The 27,827-nt window shown below is 43.8% G+C and overlaps 1 protein-coding gene across 1 annotated transcript in view; it reads left to right on the forward strand.

The window, feature by feature from the left end:
• The first annotated feature begins 326 nt into the window (after positions 1-326).
• LOC137638370 (transmembrane protein 53) overlaps positions 327-27,827 on the forward strand; it is a 96,622-nt gene continuing 69,121 nt past the window's right edge. The window contains exon 1 of the mRNA XM_068370401.1: positions 327-728. Within this exon, the coding sequence (XP_068226502.1) occupies positions 655-728 (74 nt within the window). The 5' untranslated portion in view covers positions 327-654. The remainder of the gene's footprint in view (positions 729-27,827) is intronic.

Here is a 27,827-nt window from a genome sequence, read left to right on the forward strand (position 1 = left end):
GCTATACCACCAGTTTGTACCAGAAACGTCGTTAAGCACACGCAATTATTAAGTACCTAAATATACTGTAAATTATTGATTTTTTTACATTGATTATATTATGCATTTTTTTTAGAGTGGTTATTAAGTCATTAATAACCTTTGATTTTCAAGGGTATTAAAATATATACAATCGAAGTGCGTCATATCGCCTTTCCCAAATCTCCATGGACACGGTAATTAATTTAGTATGAGCGAAACTGGATTGATGCAGTAGCGCCTGATTTATCCATCCCAGCATTTTCTATTAATGTATTAAGTATTATAGGCAACGTTACTCTCGATAAACCTCTTACCTTATTGCCGCAAATTTCCTTAAAGGCGACATCAAAGTTAATAGAATAAACAGAAAACAAATGCCCAGGCAAGTAGTGAATGAATTGACCTGCGCAAGGCACCATTCATTTGTTCATGAAGACATACCTAAAGGTAAACAAACAGACGACAAACTTTCATTCATCTGTGTTGCTGTATATTCACATAATCATTTGTTTATTGGCGATATGAATAGCTGAGAAGGCTGTAGAAGGGTTATACTGCATTTCAAAGCAAGTAATTTAAAGTGATTTGACTGATAAAATTCTCTCCTGCGAGAGAGGTATTCGGCGAGACGACATGGAGGACGATATGGAATATTACATAAACTTCCCAACCCCTACACCAAAGGAAACATATACTGATGGATCGAAGTAAGTTGACGAGATTATTGCAAAACTCTATATTTATAATTGTTTTTAGTCAAGATTTTTCTTAATATTCGCCTAAACATGACCAGCTGGCCATGTTCAAGCAAAGGACCGTCGGTAGCCAATTGAACCTTTATTATTATTATTATTATTATTATTATTATCATTATTATTATTATTATTATTATTATTATTATTATTATCCAAGCTGAAATCCTGGTCAGAAAAGCTGAATGTTACAAGGCCAAGGGCTTTAACAGTGAAAGCAGACCAGTGAGGAAAGGAAATAGCACATAAACGGTATACATGTAATGGATTTAAGATATTTCAAGATGAGTAACAATGTTAGAATAGACTAGTCATATATAACATGCTTGTTTAATTTGAATCTAGAATTTTCGGAGGGTTTAGTTGTTATCTTTTAAAGTATTTAATGTAGCACAATATTTAAAATGAAGAAAATAAGTGTTCTTGGTGTAGTCATTGTTACTTTGAACTGTTTTGATGAAAATAACGGGGTGGAATCTGTATTTTTCAAATTATGACTAAAAAACCACAATTCAAAAGGTAAACAAACTCGAGATTACTATTTTTCCCAAGTTTCTATGCCTAACTTGCGAGCTGTATCCTAACCTACCTACTACAAGGGTCCTATGACCGCCCTTAGACTGCCATATTCTTAGCTTACCCCAAAACAAAATCTCAAATCTGTTTACCTCCGAAAGCTTTTGCTCATGAAACTTTTTTCAGGTGTATTTCCCAGTTTAACACGTCCTTAATACTAGAAAAATTTGTATTTTTGGCAATTAACGATATCAAAACCATACCAAATACTTATAGACACACCAACGCCTCTTATTTCTTCCAAAATGGAAATTTCCACCTGTATTGGATGCTATTAGTATGAACATCTTTCTTAAATAATTTCAAATTACTTTTTCAAATGTGTGACGTAGTCAAGAGAGGAGCTAGTATTTAAAGGGATGGAGGTTGCTTAGAGACTGTGGAGGTTGGATATTGACTGTGAGAAAGTTACACAGCAGTAAAAACAGTTCTGTGTGTTGATTAAAAATGACTACCAGTACTACTAATAAAAAAAAAAAGGAAAGCAAAGTATGGACAGGAGAACCACCTGTCAACAATTTTATGAACTGTTCCCAGAGTCTTCGTGTGTCATGGAGACCATAACATGTTTTCTTATCTGGTTGCTAAGCCTGCCTGTCAAAACTAACTATATTGTTATGGCTAAGTATATAATTGTGTTTGGCATGAATGTATTATAACTTTTATGTTGATTTATAACCTATGTTAATATCACAGATTTAACTTTTGTGAATAACATTTAGTCTGCTTCTTCATCAATTGCACAATGAAATTGGCTTATTGTATTAAGATTATCAGTGATCAGTCTATCCTGGGGAAGTGATTTAATTCTATGATTTTACCTTATTTTGAGTATTGGTCTCCTTTCTGTTCTATTAAATTCCTTATTCGTGATCTCTAGATACTAATCTCTGGCGCCATCATTCACGTTGCGTAAGATTTTTCATACTCTCCTCTTCCATTGCATTCAGATTTTACCAGGCTGTATCATTCTGTACTTAGTACAGTACTAGGTATGCAGTTAATTCTATCAGTCATGCCTTCTCTCTCATAATGCATATTATTACACAGTATTCTATTATTATTATTATTATTACTATCCAAGCTACAACCCTAATTGGAAAAGCAAGATGCTATAAGCCCAGGGGCTCCAATAGGGAAAAATAGCCCAGTGAGGAAAGGAAATAAGGAAATAAATAACTGAAGAGAACAAATTAACAATAAATCATTCTAAAAAAAGTAAAGTCAAAAGAGATATATCATATATAAACTATTAACAACGTCAACAACAAATATGTCATATATAAACTATAAAAAGACTCATGTCCGCCTGGTCAACAAAAAAGCATTTGCTCCAACTTTGAACTTTTGAAGTTCTACTGATTCAACAACCCGATTAGGAAGATTTATTCCAGCTATGACCAGAATGATCTTAATTTGGCAGTTAAATTTGTGGAATTTAAGTTCAAAGTTTTTGTAAATCCTTTACTATTGAACGGGTTGACACAAGTCTCATATTATAGTTCACATATGACTGATCTAGTTTAACGTTATCTTAAAATATTATATATTTTTTATTCATTGCTTCTATATAATTATTTGCTATTCCCTTATTTACTTTTCTTACTTGGCTACTTTCCCTTTTGGAGCCTTTGTGCTTGTAGCATTTTGCTTTTCCATAGCTTGGCTAGTAGTATATATATATATACTATATATATATATATATATATATATATATATATATATATATATATATATATATATATATATATATATATATATATATATATAGATATATATATATGTAAGATGAGGCTGCTTGCAGCGCCTAAGCTCCGCCCACATAAGTGACATCATTGTCTACGTCACGGGCTATCTGTATTTCCTTCCGCTGTGCATGATGCAGCAGCGTCAGTTGCAATGAAGATAAGAAACAACACTGACTGTCATTTCTTGATCCTGCCTAGTTTAAGATCTAACATGGCGCAGTGAGTAGGGTATTGAGAGGATCTACTGTAATAACCGTGGCACAGCATGGCACCACCATCGAGACGACCCTCTTTTGCATCCCCTAGGGGCAGGATTGCAAGAACAGGAACCTTTGGAACCGGCGTCAGGATGTCGCCGGCTTCCGTGTTGCAGGCTCACCAAGTGCTGCAAACCCAGCAACAAGCCATCCAGAATCTTCAGGCCGAGATAACAGCGTTGTCACTCCGGGGTACCAACGTCCCCCAACCAAGGATCCCTTCGTCTGCAGCTCCGGAAAAGTGCGAGGCTGAGGTGTCCCCTGCAGCCTTCAGGTCTTGGAAACGGTCAATGGAGTGTTGGTTGCAACTGTGTAAGTTGAAGCCTATCGAGGCAGTTCACCATATAAGGCTTCATTGTGTTCCGATATTGCAACGTGCCCTCGGTTCTAGGTATACTGACGCCCAGTGGAGTGCCCTGTCTACTGAAGGGGCATTTAATGCGGTTAAGCAAATGGTAGTGAAAGCTTCTAACCATGCGGTGCAGTGGCTCGAGTTTTTTGATTTGGCCCAAGAGCCTAGTGAGTCCTTTAATGATTATTTTATCAAGTGTACGCAAAAGGCTACTGATTGTGCATTCACATGCCCTAATTGTAATCATGATTTATCCGAATATATGCTTTTGCGCAAGCTCATGGTAGGCCTAAGTGATAAAGTGCTCAAAAGGCAAGTGTTTCAATCATGCAATAATATCCGTGATATCGATTCCCTTAGAGTCATGTGCAGTGCATTCGAGGGCGCCCGTGACGACGCCCTTCGTAATAGGGCATGGCTTAGCAGCTCCCCTAGAGCGGCTGCTCTCGGTGGGTTCGAGGAGGAACACGAGGTTGAGGTGGCAGCTGCCCTTGCTAAGTGTGACAGGAGTACCTCTGTAAAAGTACAATTGCGTCTTTGTGGTAATTGTGGTACTCGTCATAGCCCTGGGTATTCTTCATGTCCCGCAAGAAGAACGACATGTTACGGGTGCGGTAAAACCGGTCACCTGAAGAAGTGTTGCAGAGGGCGGAGTGTCAGGAATAACGTTAGTGGTCTGGCCGAGGAGTCGGACATAGCGGGTGCAGTGATTGCAGTAGTCGTGGCGGCAGAGGCAAGGTTGCGGAATGGGCCCTCCCCACAACCCACTATTCGTGTTGATGTATGCTTGGCCAACTTGGGAGAGTGGTCCTGCGTCCGAGCGGTGCCGGACACTGGTGCCCAGGTTTGTGTTGCAGGACCCGCTATTCTTGCGATGTTGAACATAAAACCAGCTAAGCTGAGGTTAAAGGGAGGATTGCGAGACTTCGCCAACCTGCATCTGAAGTGTTTAGGTTCAACCTCTTGCACCATAGAATACAAGGGGAGGCATACAACTCAGGAAGTATACTTCGTAAAGTCCTCCATTGATTTTTATTTATCCCTGGATGCTTGCAAGAAACTTGGTCTTGTGCCAGAAACGTTCCCTAACCACGCTCCCTTCACGGACTCTGCCCCCGCAGCAGCTAGTACAACCCTTACATTAGCGGAAGCAACTGATCAACCCGTGAGACCGTCGGCCATTCCGTTTCCCCCTAGTGAGGAGAATATTGCCAGATTAGAAAACTGGTTATTAGCCCATTTTTCAAGTACGACTTTCAACACCGAGAGAGAACCCCTCCCGGTAATGGATGGGGAACCCCACCGTATTCACTTATTACCTGACGCAGTTCCTTACGCATGCCACACACCCGCGTCGGTACCTAAGCACTGGGAAAAGGAGGTGAAAGCCCAGTTGGAGGAGGACGTCAAGAGAGGGGTCCTACAAAGAGCTCCCCCTGGAGAGCCCATGGAATGGTGTTCACGTATGGTGGTCGTGGCAAAGAAAACGGGGCAACCCAGACGTACGGTCGACTACCAAAAACTTAATGCAAGTTGTAGAAGGGAGACGCACCATACCCCTACGCCCTTCGATATGGTATCCAGCATTCCCCTTTGCTCATACAAGACTGTGGCCGACGCCTATTGGGGATTTCACCAGGTAGAACTGGACAAGGAGAGCATACCCCTAACCACGTTCATTACACCTTGGGGTAGGTACCAATACCGAAGGACACCAATGGGACATTGTTCTGCCTCCGACGCATATACACGCCGTTTCGATGATGCCATTGAAGAAGTACCCAGGAAGTTTAAGTGTGTGGACGATACACTTCTGTACGATTCGAGCGTAGAAAGCGCCTTTTGGCATGTGTACGACTTCCTTACTGTCTGTGCATACAAGGGCATCACTTTGAAACCAGAAAAATTCAAGTTTTGCAAGAAAGAAGTGGAATTTGTCGGATTCGACATCGGTTGGGACTCCTACAAGCCTTCAGAAGATTATTTATCTGCCATAAAACGTTTTTCTATGCCCCAAAAGCCCACAATATCCGACATCAGGTCATGGTATGGTTTTGTCAATCAGCTGGCCCCCTTCCTGACAACGGCGCCCATCATGACCCACTTTAGAGACCTGCTGAAGAAGCCCTCGGGCAAACAGGTTTATTGGGATGAGTACCTTCAGGAAAAGTTTCGTCAAGTGCAAGACATCGTCTGCAAGTTGGCCAAGGACGGCCTCACCTACTACGATAAGCTGTGGCCGACTGTTGCAGTCACTGACTGGAGTAAGAAGGGGGTGGGCTTCGTCATCCTCCAACAATATTGCAGTTGCACCTCCGTCGAAACCCCCTTCTGTTGTAGAGATGGTTGGAGAATAGCACTTTGCGGCAGTCGGTTCCTCACGCCCGCCGAGTCTGGGTATGCAGCTGTGGAGGGGGAAGCCCTTGCAGTGGCTTGGTGCTTAAAAAAGGCAAGGTTGTTCTTATTGGGCTGCCCGAACTTAACCATTGTCACGGACCACCGCCCCTTAGTCAAGTTACTAGGCAATAGGAGTCTCGGCGACATTACCAACCCCAGACTGTTTAGATTAAAGGAGAAAACATTATTGTATAATTTCAACGTTAAATATCTACCAGGCAAGAGAAATCATGCTGCTGACTTTCTCTCTCGTTTTCCTACCCTGAGGACGACGCCAGATGGACAGGATGCGAGCTTCAACGAAGAATTAACGATTGCCATGGTGTCAGCAATCGCAGAAAACCTACAGGAGCAGTGCACTATAGACGAGAAAACTGTTGAAGAGGCAGCCCTGGACGACCCAGCATATCAGCTGCTAGTCGCTCGAGTGAATGCAGGGGATTGGAACCCGAAGAAATCTCAAGAAATTGCATGTTTGAGGCCCTTCTACGGCATCAGAGAACGTCTCTCTATATCTGGTAACCTGGTCACATACTGTTTCAACGACAACTGCATTCGCCTTGTCATTCCCGAAGGGCTCCGTCACCAGATAACCGCCAACCTCCATGCTGGACATCAAGGCCTAGATACAATGTTGAGGAGAGCGAGACATTCGGTCTATTGGCCAGGCATCGAGGGTGACCTCCAGCATCATCGTTCACGATGTACATCGTGCGACGCCCACGCACCATCACTTCCTGCCGAAGTCATGAAAATGACCCCTGCCCCAGAGTATCCGTTCCAACAGACTGTCATGGACCTGTTTCAGCTCGAAGGACGCATGTATATGGCATATTGTGACAGGCTTACAGGCTGGCTAGAAATAGCCCACTTCCCCAATGGCACCTCGTCTGCAAAGGTCATGACAAAACTTAGGCATTACTTCACTCGATGGGGAGCACCCGAACAATTGTCTACCGACGGCGGCACCAACCTGGTGAGTGAAGAGATGATGACCTTCTACAGGAGATGGAGAGTTGACATACGCTTATCATCGGCCCACTATCCGCAGTCAAATGGGAGAGCTGAGGCCGCGGTTAAGTCCGCGAAAAGGATAATTAGAACAAGTATCAGTGGGACTGGAAGCCTCGATAACGACAAGGTATCATTGGCCATGCTACAATACCTGAACACGCCTTTAAGAGGTATAAATAAATCTCCGGCGCAACTGGCAACCGGGAGACAGTTACGGGATGGTGTACCGACTGCAAAACTCAACTATATGATAGACCAACATTGGAGAAAATCCATTAGAAAAAGAGAACTTCAAGTAGCAGAGAAAAATGAGAAGATAATCGAAAGCGGCAGCGACAGGAGGCTAACGCCCTTACAGCCAGGCACTCACGTTAGGATTCAGAACCAGATGACCAAGGCCTGGGACAGGCTGGGAATCATAGTCGAGCAACGACCTCATAGACAGTACGTCGTGAGACTAGATGGTAGTGGGCGTCCGTCCATAAGGAACAGAAGACACCTCAAGGTCACTGAACTGCCCGTCAATGAGACAAGAGGAGCCACTCCTACCGACGACGAAGTGGGTCATGAGCCTAAGTTTCCCCCGTCAGCGCCAGAGGTATGGCCTCCAAGGAAGAGAGAGGCCCCTGCCTGGATGAACGATTATGTTTAATTATCTCTGCTTTGATCTTGCATTTATAAAATGAAAAATTCTGTTTTATTTTACTGCACTTAGACGTGCATTGATTTCATTTACAAAATTATATTTTGTAGGAAATTTTAAGTTAGGTTGGTGTTGCATTCACGACTCCATTTTAGTGCACATCTTACAATGCTGATGTAATTATTGTTTCATTGAGGTTACGTTAATGCTGTCGATGTTGTTATCTCTCCCTCTCTCTCTCTCTCTCTCTCTCTCTCTCTCTCTCTCTCTCTCTCTCTCTCTCTCTCTCTCTCTCTCTCCCATCTGAACGTTACCATTAATTATTACGATTATGATTTACCTTATATGTCTGATGTTTTACATTAAGAGAGTATAGAATTTTGTTTATCATATCTGTTTTTGATATTGTCATTTATAAGTTTTGAAAATATTACCCTCGTAATATTTTGGGAGGGAGATGTAAGATGAGGCTGCTTGCAGCGCCAAAGCTCCGCCCACATAAGTGACGTCATTGTCTACGTCACGGGCTATCTGTATTTCCTTCCGCTGTGCATGATGCAGCAGCGTCAGTTGCAATGAAGATAAGAAACAACGCTGACTGTCATTTCTTGATCCTGCCTAGTTTAAGATCTAGCAATATATATATATACATATATTTATATTTGTTCTGAAACTAAATACAAACCCTTGACTTACTTATAGGGATTATACTTTTGATGAAGGTGAAAGACTAACCATAAGGCTTTTAGCTAAGTGTAACTACCCCACCACTAGTTAGTGGTTAGGCGGATAGCTGGCTACCTTGCTCACACACACACCTGCGTTGTCTTGTCATTTACTTTTAGCTCGGTGATAGTAGACATTCATCTCTCTCCACCCAACTCTCTTAACTGGCCTTTGAATTTTTCTTATTTTTATATATATTTAAACAATGGAATGTTTTTATGAATATATATACAGTCAAGCCTCGGTTTCCGCGATAGTTCGGTTACATACACAGCCGCGATAAGCGAAAATTTGCGAATAAATGTTACACTAGGGTGGGCTAGCTCCTAACCTAAAAAGTCACTGCCCCTTGCCACATGTGGGTGCCCGAGTTGATAATTAACACAGTAAATACTGTTTAATAGTTTTAATTTGGTTTCTGTAGCATTGTATAAGCATATGTACAGTGTACAGAACACTAGCACAAATGTACACTGCATACTGGACACAGTAAGGTTACAGTACAGTATTGTGCTAAGGTAAAGTTTACCGATTCGTCATCATCCCCTTAGCAAAAGTTGTTCCGATCTAGTAATACTGTACTGTAACCTAATACTCACTGATACTGTAATGTATATTACTGCAATATATGTACAGTAATATTACTATAGTACAGCTTAACTGTACTAACTGTAAATGTTCGGTGTTTTCGTTTAGACGACTTTTGCCTATGCCGCTAGCATGAAGCAACTCCTTATGTGTTGTCTCTTGTGCAGTATTTTACTGTATGTCTATACTTTCTTGAACAGAAATACAGCTTATTTTATAAAATAAAACCTTAAATATCTCGATAATAATTGTTTCTTTTAAACAGTTTATCTCTCTCTCTCTCTCTCTCTCTCTCTCTCTCTCTCTCTCTCTCTCTCTCTCTCTCTCTCTCTCTCTCTTTCTCTCTCTCTCTCTCTCTCTCTTTCTCTCCCTCTCTCTCTCTCTCTCTCTCTCTCTTTCTCTCCCTCTCTCTCTCTCTCTCTCTCTCTCTCTCTCTCTTTCTCTCTCTCTCTCTCTCTCTCTCTCTCAATACTTGATTTAATTTCGGAAGCATTATTACATTTTATAAAATTATGATAATTTATATAGTTAATTCTGCGTTAATAAAACATGTATGTGCTTTTGTCTTAAATTTTGGATGCCTTGATCAGATCAGCTGATCTGATCACGGCACCCTAAATACTTAGATTGATAAAATACACTCGACATTTAAAACTAAAGTGCATACATGTTTTTCAATATTTAACTTAGCCGGTGATTATAATAGCTGCAACTCTGTTGCTCGACAGAAAACTCTAAGGTAAAACTCGCCAGCGATCGCTACACAGGTTGCGGGTGTGCCCAACAACGCCATCTGTCGTCCAGATACCCAGTACTCAATGTAAACAAAGACTCAATTTTCTCTCTGTCGTGCTAACGACAAGACGTACTTACTCGCTGTTGCTAAACTGGAGTTTTTTCACAACTAATTGGTGAAGTACATTATTCTAGTTTTGAGCTTTCGCTGTGCAAGGTTTCTCTTCACAAATCCTTGAACTCTTTTTGATAACGGATTCTTTGTTGATGACTTTTTGATAGTTTTTTGAATTCCCCTTTGACCAATTCAAAATGGCTGACCCTTCACAAGTCCCAAAATTTAGGAAGTGCAATGCTAGGGACTGTTCAAGGCGTCTTCCGAAGGCTTCTATCGACCCTCACACTGTTTGTTCCAATTGTCGGGATAAAACCTGTCAATAGGAAGATCGGTGTGAGGAGTGCGTTGGGCTTTCGGAATTCGATTTTATCGAATTCCAAAAGTATACACGTAGGCTAGAGAGAGATAGAGTTAGGAGAAGTTCCTCTCGTTCTATCGATATTTCCTCTCCTCATGCCCCACAACCTATTCCTTCCCCTGTAGTGGTTGCTCCTAATCCCCCTCCTAGCACTCAGGAACCTTCGATGGCTGATATGATGCGTGCCATCCAAGCTCTGGGTGAGAGAGTTGAGTCCCTTGCTAGTGACCGTAATCAACTTATGGCGGATGTGAAGGAGCTGAAGTGCAAAAGTGCAGTGGGAAGTGTTAAAGTGAGTGATAGTGTTGTGGATAGTGTTGCGCTTGAGGGTTCGTCTGTTCGTGCCTGTCGTCCTCCTAGTCCGGGACCTCTTGCAAGCTCCCAAGTCCAGGGGAGAAGCAATGTCGTACGACAAATGGGTTCGAGAGGCTTTAATCAGCGAACAGACGTTCCCTCCGTGGTATCGGGCGTATCTACCCAAGATCGCCCCTGCCTAATTAAGACGAGAGAGCCCATATATACCTCGTCTTCGGAAGGTGTTTCTCGCAAGAAACCCTGGACCAAGGTCTCACGACCGTTAAAGCGCAAGTCGGTCCCTTCCGCACAAGTCCAACGGCCCAGTTGTAGCCACTGGGTCAGTTCGGACTCGCTGCAGTCATCCGATGACTGCTCACCTCCTAAGAGAGGCAAAGCGGTACCGCTTCAGACAGTTACACCGTCTGTCGCCGCACCTGCTCCTGTAGACCCTAAGTGGTCTCTACTGCAAGACATGCTGTCTCAGCTAACGTCTCTTATGCAGGACTTTCGTGCGGAGAAGGTTGCTGCCGCACCAGCTAGTGCAGCTCCTTGCCTACAACCGCCCACACGATCGGTTGTGCGTCCGGTGGACGCTGAGGTAACCTTCTCACGCACTCCAGTTGAGAGAGTTCCGCCACCCATGCGTTCCAGTGTGATCTGCCAGCCGCATGTTGACGTTCAGCGACGCACGGAGGTCTCCGTTGACGTTCGTGAGGTTCAACAACCGTCAGAGTTGTTTTGTTTTGACGCGGTGCGTCAACCTCCGCAACCAAGTGTGGTTGCCACTGCTCACCCACATCAGTCCAGACAGTCTGGAGTAGACGCTGTGCGTCCCCGCGCTGCTATGGTTGTTGCCAGCTCACAGACTGGGCAACAGTTCCATGACATTGCGTCCGGCTCAGTCACGCATGCACCCGTGCGACCGGACTCAGCTTACCAGCCGTTACCCACTCCGTTGCCGTTCCCTCATCAGTTATCGGATGAGGGACTTTCTGATGATGATGTTGCTGCACACGTAGATGAACCGCATTCAGAACTGGACGAGCCTAAGTCTACGCAACCCTCTTTGGACTTTAGGAAAGTTTTGGCCCTGTTCAAAGAGATGTTTCCGGACCAGTTTGTTTCTGTGGCTCCGCGTTCTCCTCCGTCAGAGTTTGTGTTAGGCATGCCGTCATCCACTCCTGCCTTTACTAGACTCGTCCTCGCACGCTCGTCCTAGAGAGCTTTGCGTGTGATAGGAGAATGGCTGCAGTCCAAGAAGAGTTTAGGGAAGACAGCTTTTACGTTTCCCCCTGCTAGACTCTCTTCTAGATCGAGCGTCTGGTATGCCACGGGAGAAGTTCTCGGCTTGGGAGTTCCTGCCTCTGCCCAGGGCGACTTCTCAAGCCTAGTAGACTCTCCCCGCCGCCTTGCCATGAGACGCTCAAAGATATGTTGGTCATCTTCGGACCTGGACCACCTTTTGAAAGGTATCTTTAGAGCCTTCGAAGTTTTTAACTTCTTAGACTGGTGTCTAGGAGCTCTAAGCAGAAAGATCTCTCCGACAGAGAAGGAGACTTCCTTGCTCATTATGTCCTGCATGGATAAGGCCGTACGTGATGGGTCTAATGAGCTTGCTGCATCATTTGTGTCCGGAGTCCTTAAGAAGTGTGAAAACCTATGCTCATTCCTTTCAGCTGGAGTTACACCATGCCAGAGATCCGAACTTCTGTATGCTCCGCTTTCCAAGTGCCTTTTTCCAGAAGACCTGATTAAGGAAATTGCCGCTTCTTTGATACAGAAGGATACTCACGATCTTGTTGCGTCCTCAGCTCGCAAAGCCACCCCTTTGCCTACCTTGTCAGCTAGACCAAGGATGGACACTCCAGCGTCCCGTTTTATTCCGCCCTTTCGTGGCAGAGCCTCCAGCAGAGGAGGTGCTCGTGCCGAAGGGAAACGAGGAAAGAAGAAAGGAACCAAGTCCTTTAAGGGCAGAGTCTGACTGCCAGCTTCTTCAGACAGCAGTGGGAGCCAGACTCAAGAACTTCTGGCAGACCTGGGAAAAGAGAGGCGCAGATGCACAATCTGTGAAGTTGCTCAGAGAGGGGTACAAGATCCCGTTTGTACGAAAACCCCCTCTAGCAACGTCTCCCATCGATCTCTCTCCCAGGTACAGAGAGGAAGACAAGAGACGAGCATTGAAACAGAAGTGTCTCTCTTACTAGAGAAGGGAGCGGTAGTCAAAGTCTCGGACCATCAAACCCCGGGATTCTACAACCGCCTCTTCTTGGTGTCAAAGAAGACAGGAGGGTGGAGGCCGGTGCTAGACGTCAGTGCGCTGAATGTCTTTGTCACAAAGCAGACGTTCTCCATGGAGACCACAAAGTCGGTTCTAGCAGCGGTCAGAAGGGAAGACTGGATGGTCTCTTTAGACCTAAGGGACGCCTACTTCCACGTCCCCATCCACCCGGACTCCCAACCTTTTCTGAGATTCGTTTTCGAAAAGGTTGTCTACCAGTTTCAAGCCCTGTGCTTTGGCCTAAGCACAGCTCCTCTTGTGTTTACGAGGCTGATGAGGAATGTAGCCAAATTCCTTCATTTAGCGGACATCCGAGCCTCCCTCTATTTGGACGACTGGCTTCTCAGAGCTTCTTCCAGTCGTCGCTGTCTGAAGGATCTAAAGTGGACTCTAGATCTGACCAAGGAATTAGGTCTCCTTGTCAATATGGAAAAGTCACAAGTGGTCCCATCCCAAACTATTGAGTATTTAGGGATGGAGATTCACAGTCTAGCTTTTCGGGCTTTTCCGTCGGCCCCCAGAACAAGCCAAGCCCAGTTATGCATCCAGAACATGCTGAAGAAGGAACGATGTTCAGTCAGGAAGTGGATGAGTCTGATAGGGACGCTATCATCCCTGGAACAGTTTGTGTCATTAGGAAGACTACACCTCCGTCCTCTTCAATATCACCTAGCATTTCACTGGAAAAAGGACAAGACGCTAGAAGCGGTCTCGATCCCCATTTCCGAGAAGATGAAGTCTTGCCTGACGTGGTGGAAGGACAGTATCAGCCTCAGAGAGGGTCTGCCCCTGGCTGTTCAGACTCCCAACCACGTTCTCTTCTCGGACGCATCGGACGTGGGCTGGGGCGCGACATTAGACGGTCGGGAATGCTCGGGAATATGGAACTCTAGTCAAAGGACAATGCATATCAACTGCAAGGAGCTACTGGCAGTACATCTGGCCTTGAAAAGCTTCAGGTCTCTCCTTCAAGGCAAAGTGGTGGAGGTGAACTCGGACAACACCACGGCTTTGGCGTACATCTCCAAGCAAGGAGGGACCCACTCACTGACGTTGTACGAGATCGCAAGGGACCTGCTCACCTGGTCAAAAGGTCTAAACATATCGCTAGTAACGAGGTTCATCCAAGGCAACTTGAATGTCATGGCAGATTGTCTCAGTCGGAAGGGACAAGTAATTCCAACAGAATGGACCCTCCACAAGGATGTATGCAAGAGACTTTGGGCCACTTGGGGTCAGCCAACCATAGATCTCTTTGCAACCTCGATGACCAAGAGGCTCCCAATATATTGCTCACCAATCCCGGACCCAGCAGCAGTTCATATAGATGCCTTTCTCCTAGATTGGTCACATCTAGATCTATATGCATTCCCACCGTTCAAGATTGTCAACAAGGTACTGCAGAAGTTCGCCTCTCACGAAGGGACAAGGTTGACGCTAGTTGCTCCCCTCTGGCCCGCGAGAGAATGGTTCACCGAGGTACTTCGATGGCTAGTAGACGTTCCCAGAACTCTTCCTCTAAGGGTGGACCTTCTACGTCAGCCACACGTAAAGAAGGTACACCAAAGCCTCCACGCTCTTCGTCTGACTGCCTTCAGACTATCGAAAGACTCTCGAGAGCTAGAGGCTTTTCGAAGGAGGCAGCCAGGGCGATTGCTAGAGCAAGGAGAACATCCACCCTTAGAGTCTACCAATCAAAGTGGGAAGTCTTCCGAAACTGGTGCAAGTCAGTATCTGTATCCTCGACCAGTACCTCTGTAACTCAAATAGCTGACTTCCTCTTATACCTGAGGAAAGAACGATCACTTTCAACTCCCACTATCAAGGGTTACAGAAGCATGTTGGCATCAGTCTTCCGTCACAGAGGCTTAGATCTTTCCAACAATAAAGATCTACAGGACCTCCTTAAGTCTTTTGAGACCACGAAGGAGCGTCGTTTGGTTACACCTGGTTGGAATTTAGACGTGGTACTAAGATTCCTCATGTCAGACAGGTTCGAGCCGCTACAATCAGCCTCCCTGAAAGATCTCACCTTAAAGACTCTTTTCCTGGTATGCTTAGCCACAGCTAAAAGAGTCAGTGAGATTCATGCCTTCAGCAAGAACATCGGATTTTCATCAGAAAAGGCTACATGTTCACTACAACTTGGTTTTCTAGCCAAAAACGAGCTGCCTTCTCAACTTTGGCCGAAATCGTTCGATATTCCAAGCTTATCGAATATGGTTGGCAATGAACTAGAAAGAGTCTTATGCCCTGTGAGAGCTCTTAAGTTCTATTTAAAACGAACTAAACCTTTACGAGGCCTGTCTGAAGCTTTATGGTGTTCAGTTAAGAAACCATCTTTGCCTATGTCAAAGAATGCTTTATCCTATTTTATCAGACTGTTAATACGAGAGGCTCATTCCCATCTGAGTGAGGAAGACCAAGCTTTGCTGAAGGTAAGGACACATGAAGTTAGAGCTGTCGCAACTTCCGTGGCCTTTAAACAAAATAGATCTCTGCGAAGTATAATGGACGCAACCTATTGGAGAAGCAAGTCAGTGTTCGCGTCTCTTTATCTTAAGGATGTCCAGTCTCTTTACGAGGACTGCTACACACTGGGACCATTCGTAGCAGCGAGTGCAGTAGTGGGTGAGGGCTCAACCACTACAATTCCCTAATTCCATAACCTTTTAATCTTTCTCTTGAAATGTTTTTATTGTTGTTTTTTGGGTTGTCCGGAAGGCTAAGAAGCCTTTCGCATCCTGGTTGATTTGGCGGGTGGTCAAAGTCATTTCTTGAGAGTGCCTAGATTAGGGGTTTTGATGAGGTCCTGTTGTATGGGTTGCAACCCTTGATACTTCAGATCCTAGGGGTCGCTCAGCATCCTAAGAGGATCGCGAGGCTCCGTAAGGAAGACGTACTTAAAAAGGCAGAGTAATTGTTCAAGTCGACTTCCTTACCAGGTACCTATTTATTTTGTTTTTGTTATTTTGATAACTTCTAAAATGAAATAAAAACTCTTAGCTCATAATAATGTAAACATATATTGCTGGTCTCTACCCACCCCCCTGGGTGTGAATCAGCTATTATAATCACCGGCTAATATTGAAAAATGTTATTTTGATAATAAAATAAATTTTTGAATATACTTACCCGGTGATTATAAATTAAAGGACCCTCCCTTCCTCCCCAATAGAGACGCAGTGGAACGAGGAGAAAATTGAGTCTTTGTTTACATTGAGTACTGGGTATCTGGACGACAGATGGCGCTGTTGGGCACACCCGCAACCTGTGTAGCGATCGCTGGCGAGTTTTACCTTAGAGTTTTCTGTCGAGCAACAGAGTTGCAGCTATTATAATCACCGGGTAAGTATATTCAAAAATTTATTTTATTATCAAAATAACATTTTATTAAAGAACAATTAACTGTTTAAATGATCATAATTTTCTAGAATGCAATAATGCTTCTGAAACAAAATCGAATCTTTAGGGAGAGAGAGAGAGAGAGAGAGAGAGAGAGAGAGAGAGAGAGAAAGGTAGCATGTGTGCGTTCAGATTGCCCAGGCCTTGCGGTAGCCAATTTCTTTCTTGCACATTTCCTCCGCCAAACCTACGCTAATTCAAATAAAATAGCGAAACCAATGAATTTTGGAAATGGGAGAAAAAGGGATAAAAGATGAGAAAGGGAATATGTGGAAGGAAGGATAAGAAAGGGGTTTAGAATGATTGATAAGATGAAAATGACGGATGAATGCTAGAAAAGTGAAGATGAATGAAATTGCGAAAAATAAAGAGAATCAAAAGAGTTGGAAAGATACGTTGTAGATGTTGTGGGAGAGCAAAGTAAATGTACGAAAGGGATTTTGGAAAAGGATTAAGGATATGATAAGAATAAGTAAAGGACAATAATAATGTAGAGGAGATCTCATACTAAACTGCATGATCTCTTCCCTTTTGATGCCGGATAACTCATAGGCCGGTGGCCTCTTCCGCTTCTCCGAGTGCAGTGACCCGGCCTCCGCCGTAGGGGAGTCATCCTTGTGTGGATACTCCTTCTCTTTTCGGATGTAGATGTCGTTCACTCCCTACAAGTTCTTTGGAGAAAAGCGGCTTAGCCATAGCTTGTCTTCGGTCTTGCTCTTCTTCGCTGATGCCATTGCACACCTTCGTTCTATGTTGGTAGGAGGGAGTACATAGTCTGAAGCATGTTTCTGTGTCTCTTGGGGAACACCTTTTCTGTCCGCGGTTTAGGTTGTTCTCTCGAGTGGTTTTTCTTTAGCTAATTAATTTTAGATAAAATTGTTTTGATCTAACTTTCAACAGCTCTAATGATGCCACACTCCTTTGTTCTGCGATGGCAGCTGGTGGAGGGAGTGCATAATCTGTAACATGTTCCTGTCCCTCTCGGGGGACTCCTTTCTTGTCCGCGGGTTGGGTTGTTCTCACGAAGGGGTCTCTGTTTTCCTTAAACGGATTCTCCTCGAGGCTTGCATTGTGTCCAAAATGCTGACTACATTAATTAAGGTGATGACATCTTAGATCAAACATTGGCTGAATTCTTCTCGCTGCAGATACTCTTGGAATAGAGTGGTTTTTCTATTTTAATTATATATTTCGTCAATATTGTTGTATCTATTAATGACAGAGCGCCACATCACCTGTTCATGTTCACGAGCTTTGTTCGCTCGCTCCTAAAGGAGTGCCACCTTACCTACTAGCGATTGTTCGCTCCTATTGGAGAGCCACCTTGCTCTTACGGAAGCAGCATCTCACCTATATGCGATTGCTGGCTTCTTACCTACTCGTTATCAGGGGGTCTGCACCACCTCACCTGCTCACGATTGTGCGGCACCTCGCTTATCCGCAATTACAAACTCTTTGGAGTTTATTTGCATTCATTCTTCTGATTAAGTCCTACTTTTGAAGCCCCATCCCCCTGCGGAGAATGCTTTCTATGTGCCAGTTCCTTACTTGATTACTGCGAGAGTGCACTCTCCTACAGGAATCTTGGATCGCATTGGCCCACATTTTGACACACATGCTTCAAAGCATTGGCTGTCACCAACTGATTCTCATGCTGCTATTAGTGCATGTTCTGCGAGACGCTTGTGCCCCCCATTGAGCGGACCGTTATCATATCTGGAGATCTTACGCGCCCTTCTCCCTAAGCGATAGCACTCATTAGCGATTCTCTCCTGTTAACTTTCAGGCGCACAAGTTAACTTGCGCAAGCTTGCTCACCTAATAACACCTTCGTATTCTCGCTTGTAAGATAATACTCGTGCTCTCTTGTTAGTGCTTTGGTACATCCACCTGTTAGTGAGTGGTTTCGTTTAGGTGTTAGCACTCGGGTACATCTACCTGTTAGTGAGCGCTTGTGTTTTTGTGTTAGCACTTGGGTACATCCATCTATTAGCAAGCACTCTCGTTGAGCTTTTAGTGATCACACACAGTCACCCAGAACATTACAGTCCTTTAAGCACACACACTCTTCAGCTTTTAAGCTTGCATCATACATGGAACAGATTTTCTTGGAAAGGCACTCTTATAGAAGATGCAACTATTCCGTTGAGCAAAAGCTCAGCTCTGAACTCTTGTCCTTATAAAGAGACAAGTGCAGTTGTACTTGTATGCCCTTTGGTAGGAATTTTCCTGGCAGAACGTGAAAGTGCTTTGCACCCACTCACTTACTGATAACGTATGCAACCCTCGATTAATGAACTTCTTTCCAGAGGTTAATCCATATGTTAGGAGATATATTCTAGACCACTTATGTGCAGAATCACTTGCAGAATCTTCCTCAGCAGTTAGATTTGACTCCTTTAGACACACGCATTCACCTCTGAAAGTGCTGGTCTCAGACCAAGGTTATTCTACTAGGGCCAAGCATGTCCCTAAAACACACCCATTCCTAGGGTGCATTATCCTTCATACAAATTGTATGAACATCTGTTTCAGACATAGGACAGCGCACTAGAGACTTCGTTTCTAGCAGTGACTTGACGGTCTCCGGTTTGTGAGTGCTTTACTTATGGTACTCACTCAATGGACATGGCATATGCAGACTCCAGACTGTGGATTGCAGGTGCTCCCTTTCATGTGCACTCCACAAACAAACACACTCTCCAGTCCAAGAACATTAGAAGATCCAAAGGCACTTACCAGATAGGAATTATCCCTCTTGTAGGGATGATTCTCTGGATCAGGTAGCCACTTTCAGAACAGTTGGTAAGCACACTGCAGCACACAGAGAAGTGCAATAACCTCTCAGAACACACTCACCTGGGGGTGAGCAAGGCTAGAGCACGGAGAACTCAGTTACCTGAATAAGAGAGAGCAATCTCTTAGGATAAGGTCCCTGTCTGGAAGGAGCTTCCAAAATCTTAGGACTGAGAGAAGAGACGTATTCCCTACAAACTCACTATAAGGATTCTCCCATTGAAGACAATCGTACCAAGGAAGATTCGGTCCAAAGGCGGTCCTGATTCGACTGTGTAATCCTTTCAGATGAACAATCCCTTGTACCTCAAAGGAATATCGTCCAGTCTCTGTGTCTTTGGACCAGATGTACTCTGAGCTGACTAATGGAACGTTTTGACTCCCCACCACCTAGGAGTGAGGAATCATTAGACCCCTCCACGACAAACGCAGGTCCTGCTCCAGCAGAACCTGGAAATCCGGAGACTAAGTTCATCTTTCTGAAGGTGCTGGCCATAATGAAGCAGATCAACAGCCGGGGAAAGGCGGCTACAAGAGCACCAGTAAAGGAAGGAAAATGTCCATCTGTGGGCTCTTCATAGCACCACAGGAATCCCACTCTCCATAGAACTTCCAAGGTCAGAACTGACCAAAGAGTCTCTAGATAGCGTCAACGACCAGGTCTCTGGACAGAGTAATTCACTCTGTGTCAGTACGTTTAACAAGATTCTGCCTTCTGCAGTGTCTGGACAGAGGAGGTTTTATGTGCTAGAGGGAGCTATCCTTTCTCCTCACCCCATTAATCCGGCAGGCATAACTTTGATACCAAGCCCATTAGTAGAAAAATTGGGCGGAAAATCATCAACCTGTTTTGCTGCAAAGTTTGCAAACAATATTCGAGATCTTGCAGTTGCCTCCAGACAGTATAATACTCTATGCTCAGAAACTTTGGTTTTTTAAATGAGGCACGCATCTTAGCGCCTTATTCCAAGTTTTAAGAAACAAATAATTTTGAAAAGGGATACATTTCTTGGGGCAAGGGAAATTGCGGTATATATTAGGACTCGGTACCCTACTTCTCTTAAGTCTTGCTATGAATTTAGATGTCATGATTCGGGTATTAAAAGTTTATGGTAGGCATAACAACTTTTATATGTGTTTGATCTATCAGAATCCAGACTTGGATGATTCTATCTTCAATTATCTTCTTACCAATATGGCTACTATGCAAGATGATGTTAGAAAGTCCTCTTTTGTACTTGGTGATTTCAACACCCACCACACACAGTGATTAAATTCTGTTCCTCCCATTGATTGCCATGGCTTGAAAGTTTTAGACTTTGTCTTTGAATCAGGTTGTGTACCTGTAAATCATAAAGGAAGCTACTCACAGATCTTGTAACTGCTTGGATATTTAGTTTAATCTTGTTGTTCTTCTTAAAATGTTTTATTTCTCTTTGTTTCCTTTCCTCACTGAGCTACTTTCCCTGTTGGAGCCCCTGGGCTTATAGAATCCCACTTTTCCAACTAGGGTTGTAGCTTAGCAAGTAATAATAATAATAATAATAATGATAATAATATACACTAATTCCTATGGTGTTTTAGCAAGTAGGGTTAGTTCTCCAGTTTGGACGCCTGATCATGCCTTGGTTTTGTTAGTAATTAAGACTGGGTATCCTATCTCTGATGTGTCATACTCATGTAAGATATATATAAAATCTCAAGAAGATTTGAATAGCCTTTTGAGTGATCATTAAATTGGTCATAATTGTATAAAAGTGTTGAGCATATTCTCTTGAATGAGAATCTGGTCATCATAATGGATAGGCATATCCCTTCTAGAGTGTTAAAATACTGAGTGAAAGAAAACCTGTGTGTAATGAATGTAGACACACTTATTTGGAGAAGCTTGAGGCCTATCATCTTTGGAAAGGTAACATATAAAATTTGACTTGAAATAATTATACTAGGTTAAAAGCTCTTTCTCTGACAGTTTATTGTATACTACAGCTGAAAAGGAGAACAATTTGACCTTAAAAGAAACCCATTCTGATACAACCGAGGAGCATGAGTGGTGGCCTACCCATAAGTCTGCATTCTTTGATGTAGATTTAATGGTTCCTCCTTTACTTGAACCAGATGACTCTGTTACTCAACTGTCCAAAAGTAAAGGCAACCCAGTTTGCCCGATGTGTTTGACAGTAAACAGAGTAGTGAGATACTCAATCTTTCTCATTCCTGTTTTCCTGAGGATAAACCAAAAAGTTTAGTTATTCTGCCCCGTGAAATTAGAACACTCCTGTTGGACCTTGATGCTTATGGAGATGTAGACCTAAGTGGTATTTTTTTCTGTCCCTAAATACAAACTAACGATATTTATAAGGGATATTACTTTCGGGGAAGCTGGAAGATGAGCCATTAGACTTTTAGCGAGAGTTAACCATCCACCTACTAGTTAGTGGGGGCTAGTAGCTACCCCACACACTCACACACGGAAGTTGAGAACCCACTTTACTTTTGGCTCGGGAAGAGAGACGTCTCTCTCCCTGCTCCTACTTACTGGCCTTTTGACTTATTTTTTCTTAATCTTATTGTTTTCTTTTATATATATGAAAAAATTTTTAATATTTTTATTTATATTTTAGCTTTCTTTACGGTGAATGTTACTGTTTTTGTGACAGCGTAGTGTGGCAGGTTCTCAAGGGCGGAGATCCTTTTCTTACGATCTTCTCCCCTTAGACGATGGACAACCCGTAGGCCAGTGACCTTCTGAGTGACTCGGCGTCCTCCGCAGGGGAGTCGTCATCATTTGGATACTCCTTCTCCGTTCATATGTTAATGTCGCTCTCCCCCCTACGAGTTCTTGGAGAAAAACTGCCTGTGGCCTTCACAGAGCTTGACTTCGGTCTTGCTCTATTTTGCTGACAACGCCACGCTCCTCCCTCGTTACATGGGCAGCCGGCAGATCCTCTGCAGAGGAACACCTTTCCTGTTCACAGGTTAGGTTGCACTCCTGATTGGTTTTCTTTATTAAGTTGAAAGAATAGGTGTTTGTAATTTAACATTTTCAGCTCTCGATGCCGCTTTCCTTCATACGGCGATGGGCCAACAGCTTCCCCTTAGGGAACCCCCTTCCCTCCGGAGAGTTAGTTGGTTCTCCTGAGTAGTTTGTTTCGTATGCTGAATTAATCACATTAATTGTATTTCTTTTTTTATAGTTCTTTTGCTGCTGATCGAAGCGGAGACTCAGCGTTCATCTCTCGAGCCAAGAGTCTCTCCCTCATAGAGAAGAGTCTCTGGCAGGGTCTTTATGTCCCTTTCCTATTGAGGTGGTTCCACCCAAACTATGACCAGTATCAAGACCTTTACGGGAGGATGTCTCTCCCTCACCAAGTAAAGCACGAAGAAAGATTGTTCGAGACCTTCACTTCCCAGAAGGAGTTGAAGGATGCCAAGACTGTGCCCAAGTCTTCGGCAAGGGCATCAAGACCTTCGCAAAACGTTCCGAAACGATCATCTCTAAACCCTGCAGGGACTTCAGTAAGCGACACTCGTCGTGCAAGGGACAACCTCGAATCAACCCGAGATGATGTCTCATGGGTGTATGACTTAAATGACAATGACGACCATCTTCCAAGAGCTGCTAATCTGAAACTATCGAAGGCCGAGTAGGAGTTGGAGCACACCTTCTGTCAGGTCTTGGCCTGCATGAGGACCCTCAAGAGGGCAAAGACACGGTCTTAGACCATGTCTACGACACAGTACTTGTGTGAACCTCACGTCACCAGGATAATGCCTCTTGGTCGTGGCTGGGAAAGGGATGCGGTGGACTTCATTGATGTCCTTATCCTAGAGATAACTCCCTTTTTTCTCGTCCTCGAGGAAGTTGCCCCGTGACGGGGCTCCTCCTTCGAGTTGGAATATGTATTTCTTTCCAACAAAGACGGAGAATTTGTAGCTCAGCTACGAGAGAATACACTTTCTCTCTTTCTCCCATCTCTGGAAGTGTGAGGGCGAATTCACGTTCCGAACATCCACCCGGACGCCCATCTCAGCCGTGACGTCTTTTGACAGAACGATGTGTTTTCAACAAGGTCTCTGAGCTTCCTCTTCAGTTCTGTCCTCTTCTCCTGGAATAGGTTAGTTTTTTCAAACTGTTTGACAAGGAGAAGGCATACGGTTAATCAAGCAGTTGGTCCACAGGAATTCTTGGGTACTGTACGTTTGACCCCCTAGGAATCTTACTCCTAGATTCTGGAATGCTATCATTGAGGAAGTATCTTCGACCATCTAGAAGTTCTCACGAGAATGTTTACCCTAGTGTCAATCTAGTTTTTCATGATCGGCTTCGTTCTACAGAGACTTCAGTACGACGGACTGTGGCTGGCCTTCGTTACCACCGAGACTTAACTCCAAGTTTACTGAGATCGGAGGATTAAGGTAAATCTCGAGAGATACTCCGGCTTCCCTATCAGAGACAGGTACCCTTGGATACGTTCATCTTTGTCATGCAGAAGTTTTTTCTGGAGATCGACGGAATCCTAGGCAAAGAAGGACAGGAGTCTTCCCTCTACAAGATGCACTTTCAGCCAGGAGTGGTTACATCTCTTAGGTCACCGTCTAACTTGGGTTCATCAAGGACACATTGGATTCCTTTAAATTCAGCCTCTTCTGTGGCACAAATAAGAGTAGGAGTAGGATCCCCTCTATTTGGGCAAGAAGGGGACCCAAGAAGATGGTTGACAAATGGAATCTTCGCCAAGGAGTCGACCTCCTTGGCCTTTCTCCGGATTGAACTCTTCTTCCAGATGCATCAAAGAAAGTAGGGGCGGCCTTGCTGTACCACATGGCCTCCGGGCTCGGGTCAGAGTCCGATTGGTACCATCTCTTAAACCTCCAAAAGATAAGGGCAATCTTCCTATGGAAAATGGGTATCACCCCCCTCGAGGAGAAAGATTTGAGCTCCAGCTCGTTTTCTCAGACTAATGTACCTTGAAGAAATGTTTTAATTCTTCCATTCTACCTTGTTTCGACTATTGTTCTCCAGTCTGATCATCAAAACCCTGTTGTCTATTAAATTTCTTAGTCCTAATCTTCATATTAATCTCGGGCACCGTTGTTTAGTTAGTTTTTTATGCATGTAGTATAAGACTTTTCATAATTCTGACCATCCTTTGCATTCAGATCTTCCCAGATTATACCATTCTGTATGTAGTACCAAGTATACATTTAATTCTAACAGTCTTACCTTCTCCATCATAAAGCTCAACACTACACAGTATTCTAGAAGTTTTATTTCAGCTGTAACCAGCTTGTGGGATGATTTGCTCAATCTGGTGGTTGAATTGGTGGAACTTTCGAAGTTCAAACTTGCAGCCACTTTTTATGTTGAACAGGTTGACATAAGTCTCTTTTCATAGTTTGTACAGTATATGACGGATCTATTTTTATGTTGTTACTAATCTTAAAATATTTTATATTTTTTTTTTCATTACCCTCTTAACAAGAGAATGACTTGATGAAGTCATAGTACTTCAACCGGGAATATTGTTTCCATGTTGAAGCATTGTGACGAGCAAGAGGGATCTCGAACTTTGGGAAATTGCTCCCCCAGTTCAAATCTAAATTTCTCTCTATCATCTGTTTCTGGTTCTCAATATTACTTCTACCTCCTCCTGATTTAATAAACTTTCCTTCATCTTGCTGTATTAACACTATGAGTAATATTTCCCCTATCTTTATGTATACTTTGTGTTTATATGTTTATTTATTTTTATATATAGTTTCTTAAGTGGCGTGGATATTTCCACAATCGTTACTTCTGCCTGCTTAGATGAATGGGAGAAGGGATCACGGTTATGAGTTACTTGCATTTAAAGCTATATGTGAGAGTATTGGATCATCTTAGCCATCCCGAAGAAGGTTTGACCTTTTTGGCAGAACTGTTCTCGATGGTTTTGTCATTGGAATCTGGCGGGATCCAATCCTTGAGGTAGGACTTTTGGCTTCTGGCCGGAAGCCCATCATTACAGATATGAGGAGGAGGATTCCATATTTTCTTGGTCTCAGTTCTAACAGGGAGGTTTAGCTTGAATTGTAGTTATGGAAGAGGGGTGATTTTTAATAAAGATCTTTATGAGTTTAGCAATGATGAAATCTTAGAAATGTATCCAAATGAAATATGGAATGCTTATAAGATTCCCAGAACTACTATGATTATTTTCACTTTTGAAGACCATGATGTACGGGATGGAGACGGCAGACATGGGTTAGACAAACAGTCTGACTCGAGAACTTCATGACAACACTGGAATTGGGATGCTTCCGCCAGATTCCAGTTCATCCATCTTCAAGAAAGTTTTAAGAATCATTCTAGATGATCCACAATACCAGATTAAGGGCCTGCATTTTGATATAGTCGCACCACCTCCTCGGGAACTTCCCTTCTCTAACGTCGAGTCAGGCTTCTCGAGTTTTACTGTATTCTGAGGGTTGTGGAAAAATCTCAAGAATTCATCCTTGCAGCCAACAAAACTGGTATACCTAGGAGTGCTACAAGACATCAAACTAAGAAGTCTTTCCGTCCGAGAGCAACAGAAAGATTGAAGAATGCGTTAGACCCTTTCTTGCTACTAGTTTCTCTACCATCACATTGGTGACTTCCTCTAATAGGCCACCTGTCTGCCTGGTAGCTCCCGGTCACCAACAGAAGACAATATATACGGCCTCTTCAGTGGCAGCTGAAGCCACTTGCTCCCAGTAAAAACCCACTGGACATGCAGGATTCGAGCAAAGGAGAGATCATTTGTGGTGGCCATTGGATGGTAACCTCCACAGTGGGTAGACTTTCTTCCTCCCCCCATAAATTAATGCTCATCAGGGATGTAACAAAAGAAGTGGAGGGGGCCCCTGCTGTGGCATCACTCAGCCTCTGGTCTCTGTTCCTTTTTGGCCCTGCAACAGTTTCATCACCTCCAGGCAGTCCACTTTGTGATGTTGATGAGCGACAACACCACGTTGATGTCTTACGTAGCAAGCAAGGCGGTACCTTTTCAGCACCTTTGCTATCTAGCAGTTGAGATGCTAAGATGGGCAGAAGACAACTCGGCATTCCTATCAGCTCTCTTGGTTCCGGACAGAAGTAATTTTCTCACAGACATCCTGAGCATAGCAACTCAGATAGTGGGCTCCAAGTGAGCTTGTTAATCAGCAAAGTCATGACTTCGTGGTTTCCCCCGATGAGGGATCGGCGTGCAACACCTCTGAACAGCAAGGTCCTGCTGTACCGCTCTCCGGTATTGAATTCCCAGGCACATCAGCAAATAACAATGGTGGAACAGCATTAATGTCTATGATTGTCTCCAGTTTTGCCTGATGAGAAGAGTACTTGACAAAGCAGGTGCTTCCACCACCACCAGCTAAGCAATGACCTTTATAGCCACGCTATGGCATCACGCGAAATGGTCCCCAGTCTTTCTTCAGCGGCTGACAAAATTCCCGAGAGAACTCCCTCCACGTCACAATCTACTGAGACAACCACGCGTAAGATCTACCACAAAGCCGTAGAGTCCCTACGTCTTCGTGCTGGAAGGTTTTCCAGCATCGCCTCGCAAAGAGAGGTTTTTTGCAATACCTGTACATTGCAGAGAAAATGTCTGGATACCTCCGGGAATCTTCAACTGCAGTGTACCAGCCTAAGTGGGCAGTTACCCGTGGTTGGAGTCGTGGAAGGTGTATCTCTCCTTTCGATGCCACTATACCAGCAATAGTGGTTCTTCTTGTGTACCTTCGAAAGGAAGAAACTCACCTCTGTCGATGAAAGGTTATTGCTCAGCCTTTAGCCTCACCTTTAGATTGTTAGGAGTTTATATTTCATCATCGTTGGAGTTGTCTTTCTTCATACAAAGTTACGAGCTTACCTGCCCTCAGTTGGAAGTTAGACCAATTCCATGGAATGTGATTCGTCTTCTACGGTCTCTGACCCTAAACGGTCTTTTCCTACTCGCTTTGGCTTTGGCCTTCTTGGTCTTTCCTATGTTGTTCTCCCATCCAAGGGTGTGAAGACAGTTAATCCTCAGCTTCGTCCCTGAGCTTATTGCAAGACTCAATATCCGGGAGTAACGGATATTAGATTTTGACTTCTAGATTGAGAATCGCCGTACCCTAACCGGTGACCCAGGTCAACAGCTACTATGCCCAGGTAGGGCTCTGAGATGTCACCTCAAATGGACTTCCGGAGCTTGTCCCAGAGTGAATAAATTGTTTGGCAGCACAAGGAAGGTTAAAAGGAGAATCGTAAAGATTTCGATCTCAGCATAGATTTGCAAGGTTTTAGACTTGGCCTTGAATCCTGATTTTCTTCCGCAGACGTGGAAACCTAGAGCTCAAGATGCTAGGGACATTAGTACATCCCTAGCAGTCAAGAAAAACTACTTTGTAGCGCAGGATCTTCTAGTAGGCACGTGGAAGTGTCAGACGACCTTCACCACCCATTACCTGCAATAACATAGCCCACAGGAATATGGAGACGTTCTCCATCAGATCTGTGATGGCTGCACAACAAATGGTTTAAACACCTCAAGCTCCCTGATGGACAAGTAGCAGATAGTGGAGGGCAGAGAATACCTAGGATTAAGCAGGGATGAATGATAAGAAGGACCTTTCTTTCATTTTCCCCCCGTGGGGAACAGAACCTATGATACTCTGTAAGCTGGGCTCCACTGTCTGCAGGTAATAACCATTTCCCTTTTGTAACCTGGTTTAGAAATATATACTTGTTGCATCCTC

Source organism: Palaemon carinicauda, chromosome 3, assembly GCF_036898095.1.
Source record: "Palaemon carinicauda isolate YSFRI2023 chromosome 3, ASM3689809v2, whole genome shotgun sequence".
NCBI classification, from domain to species: Eukaryota; Metazoa; Arthropoda; class Malacostraca; order Decapoda; family Palaemonidae; genus Palaemon; species Palaemon carinicauda.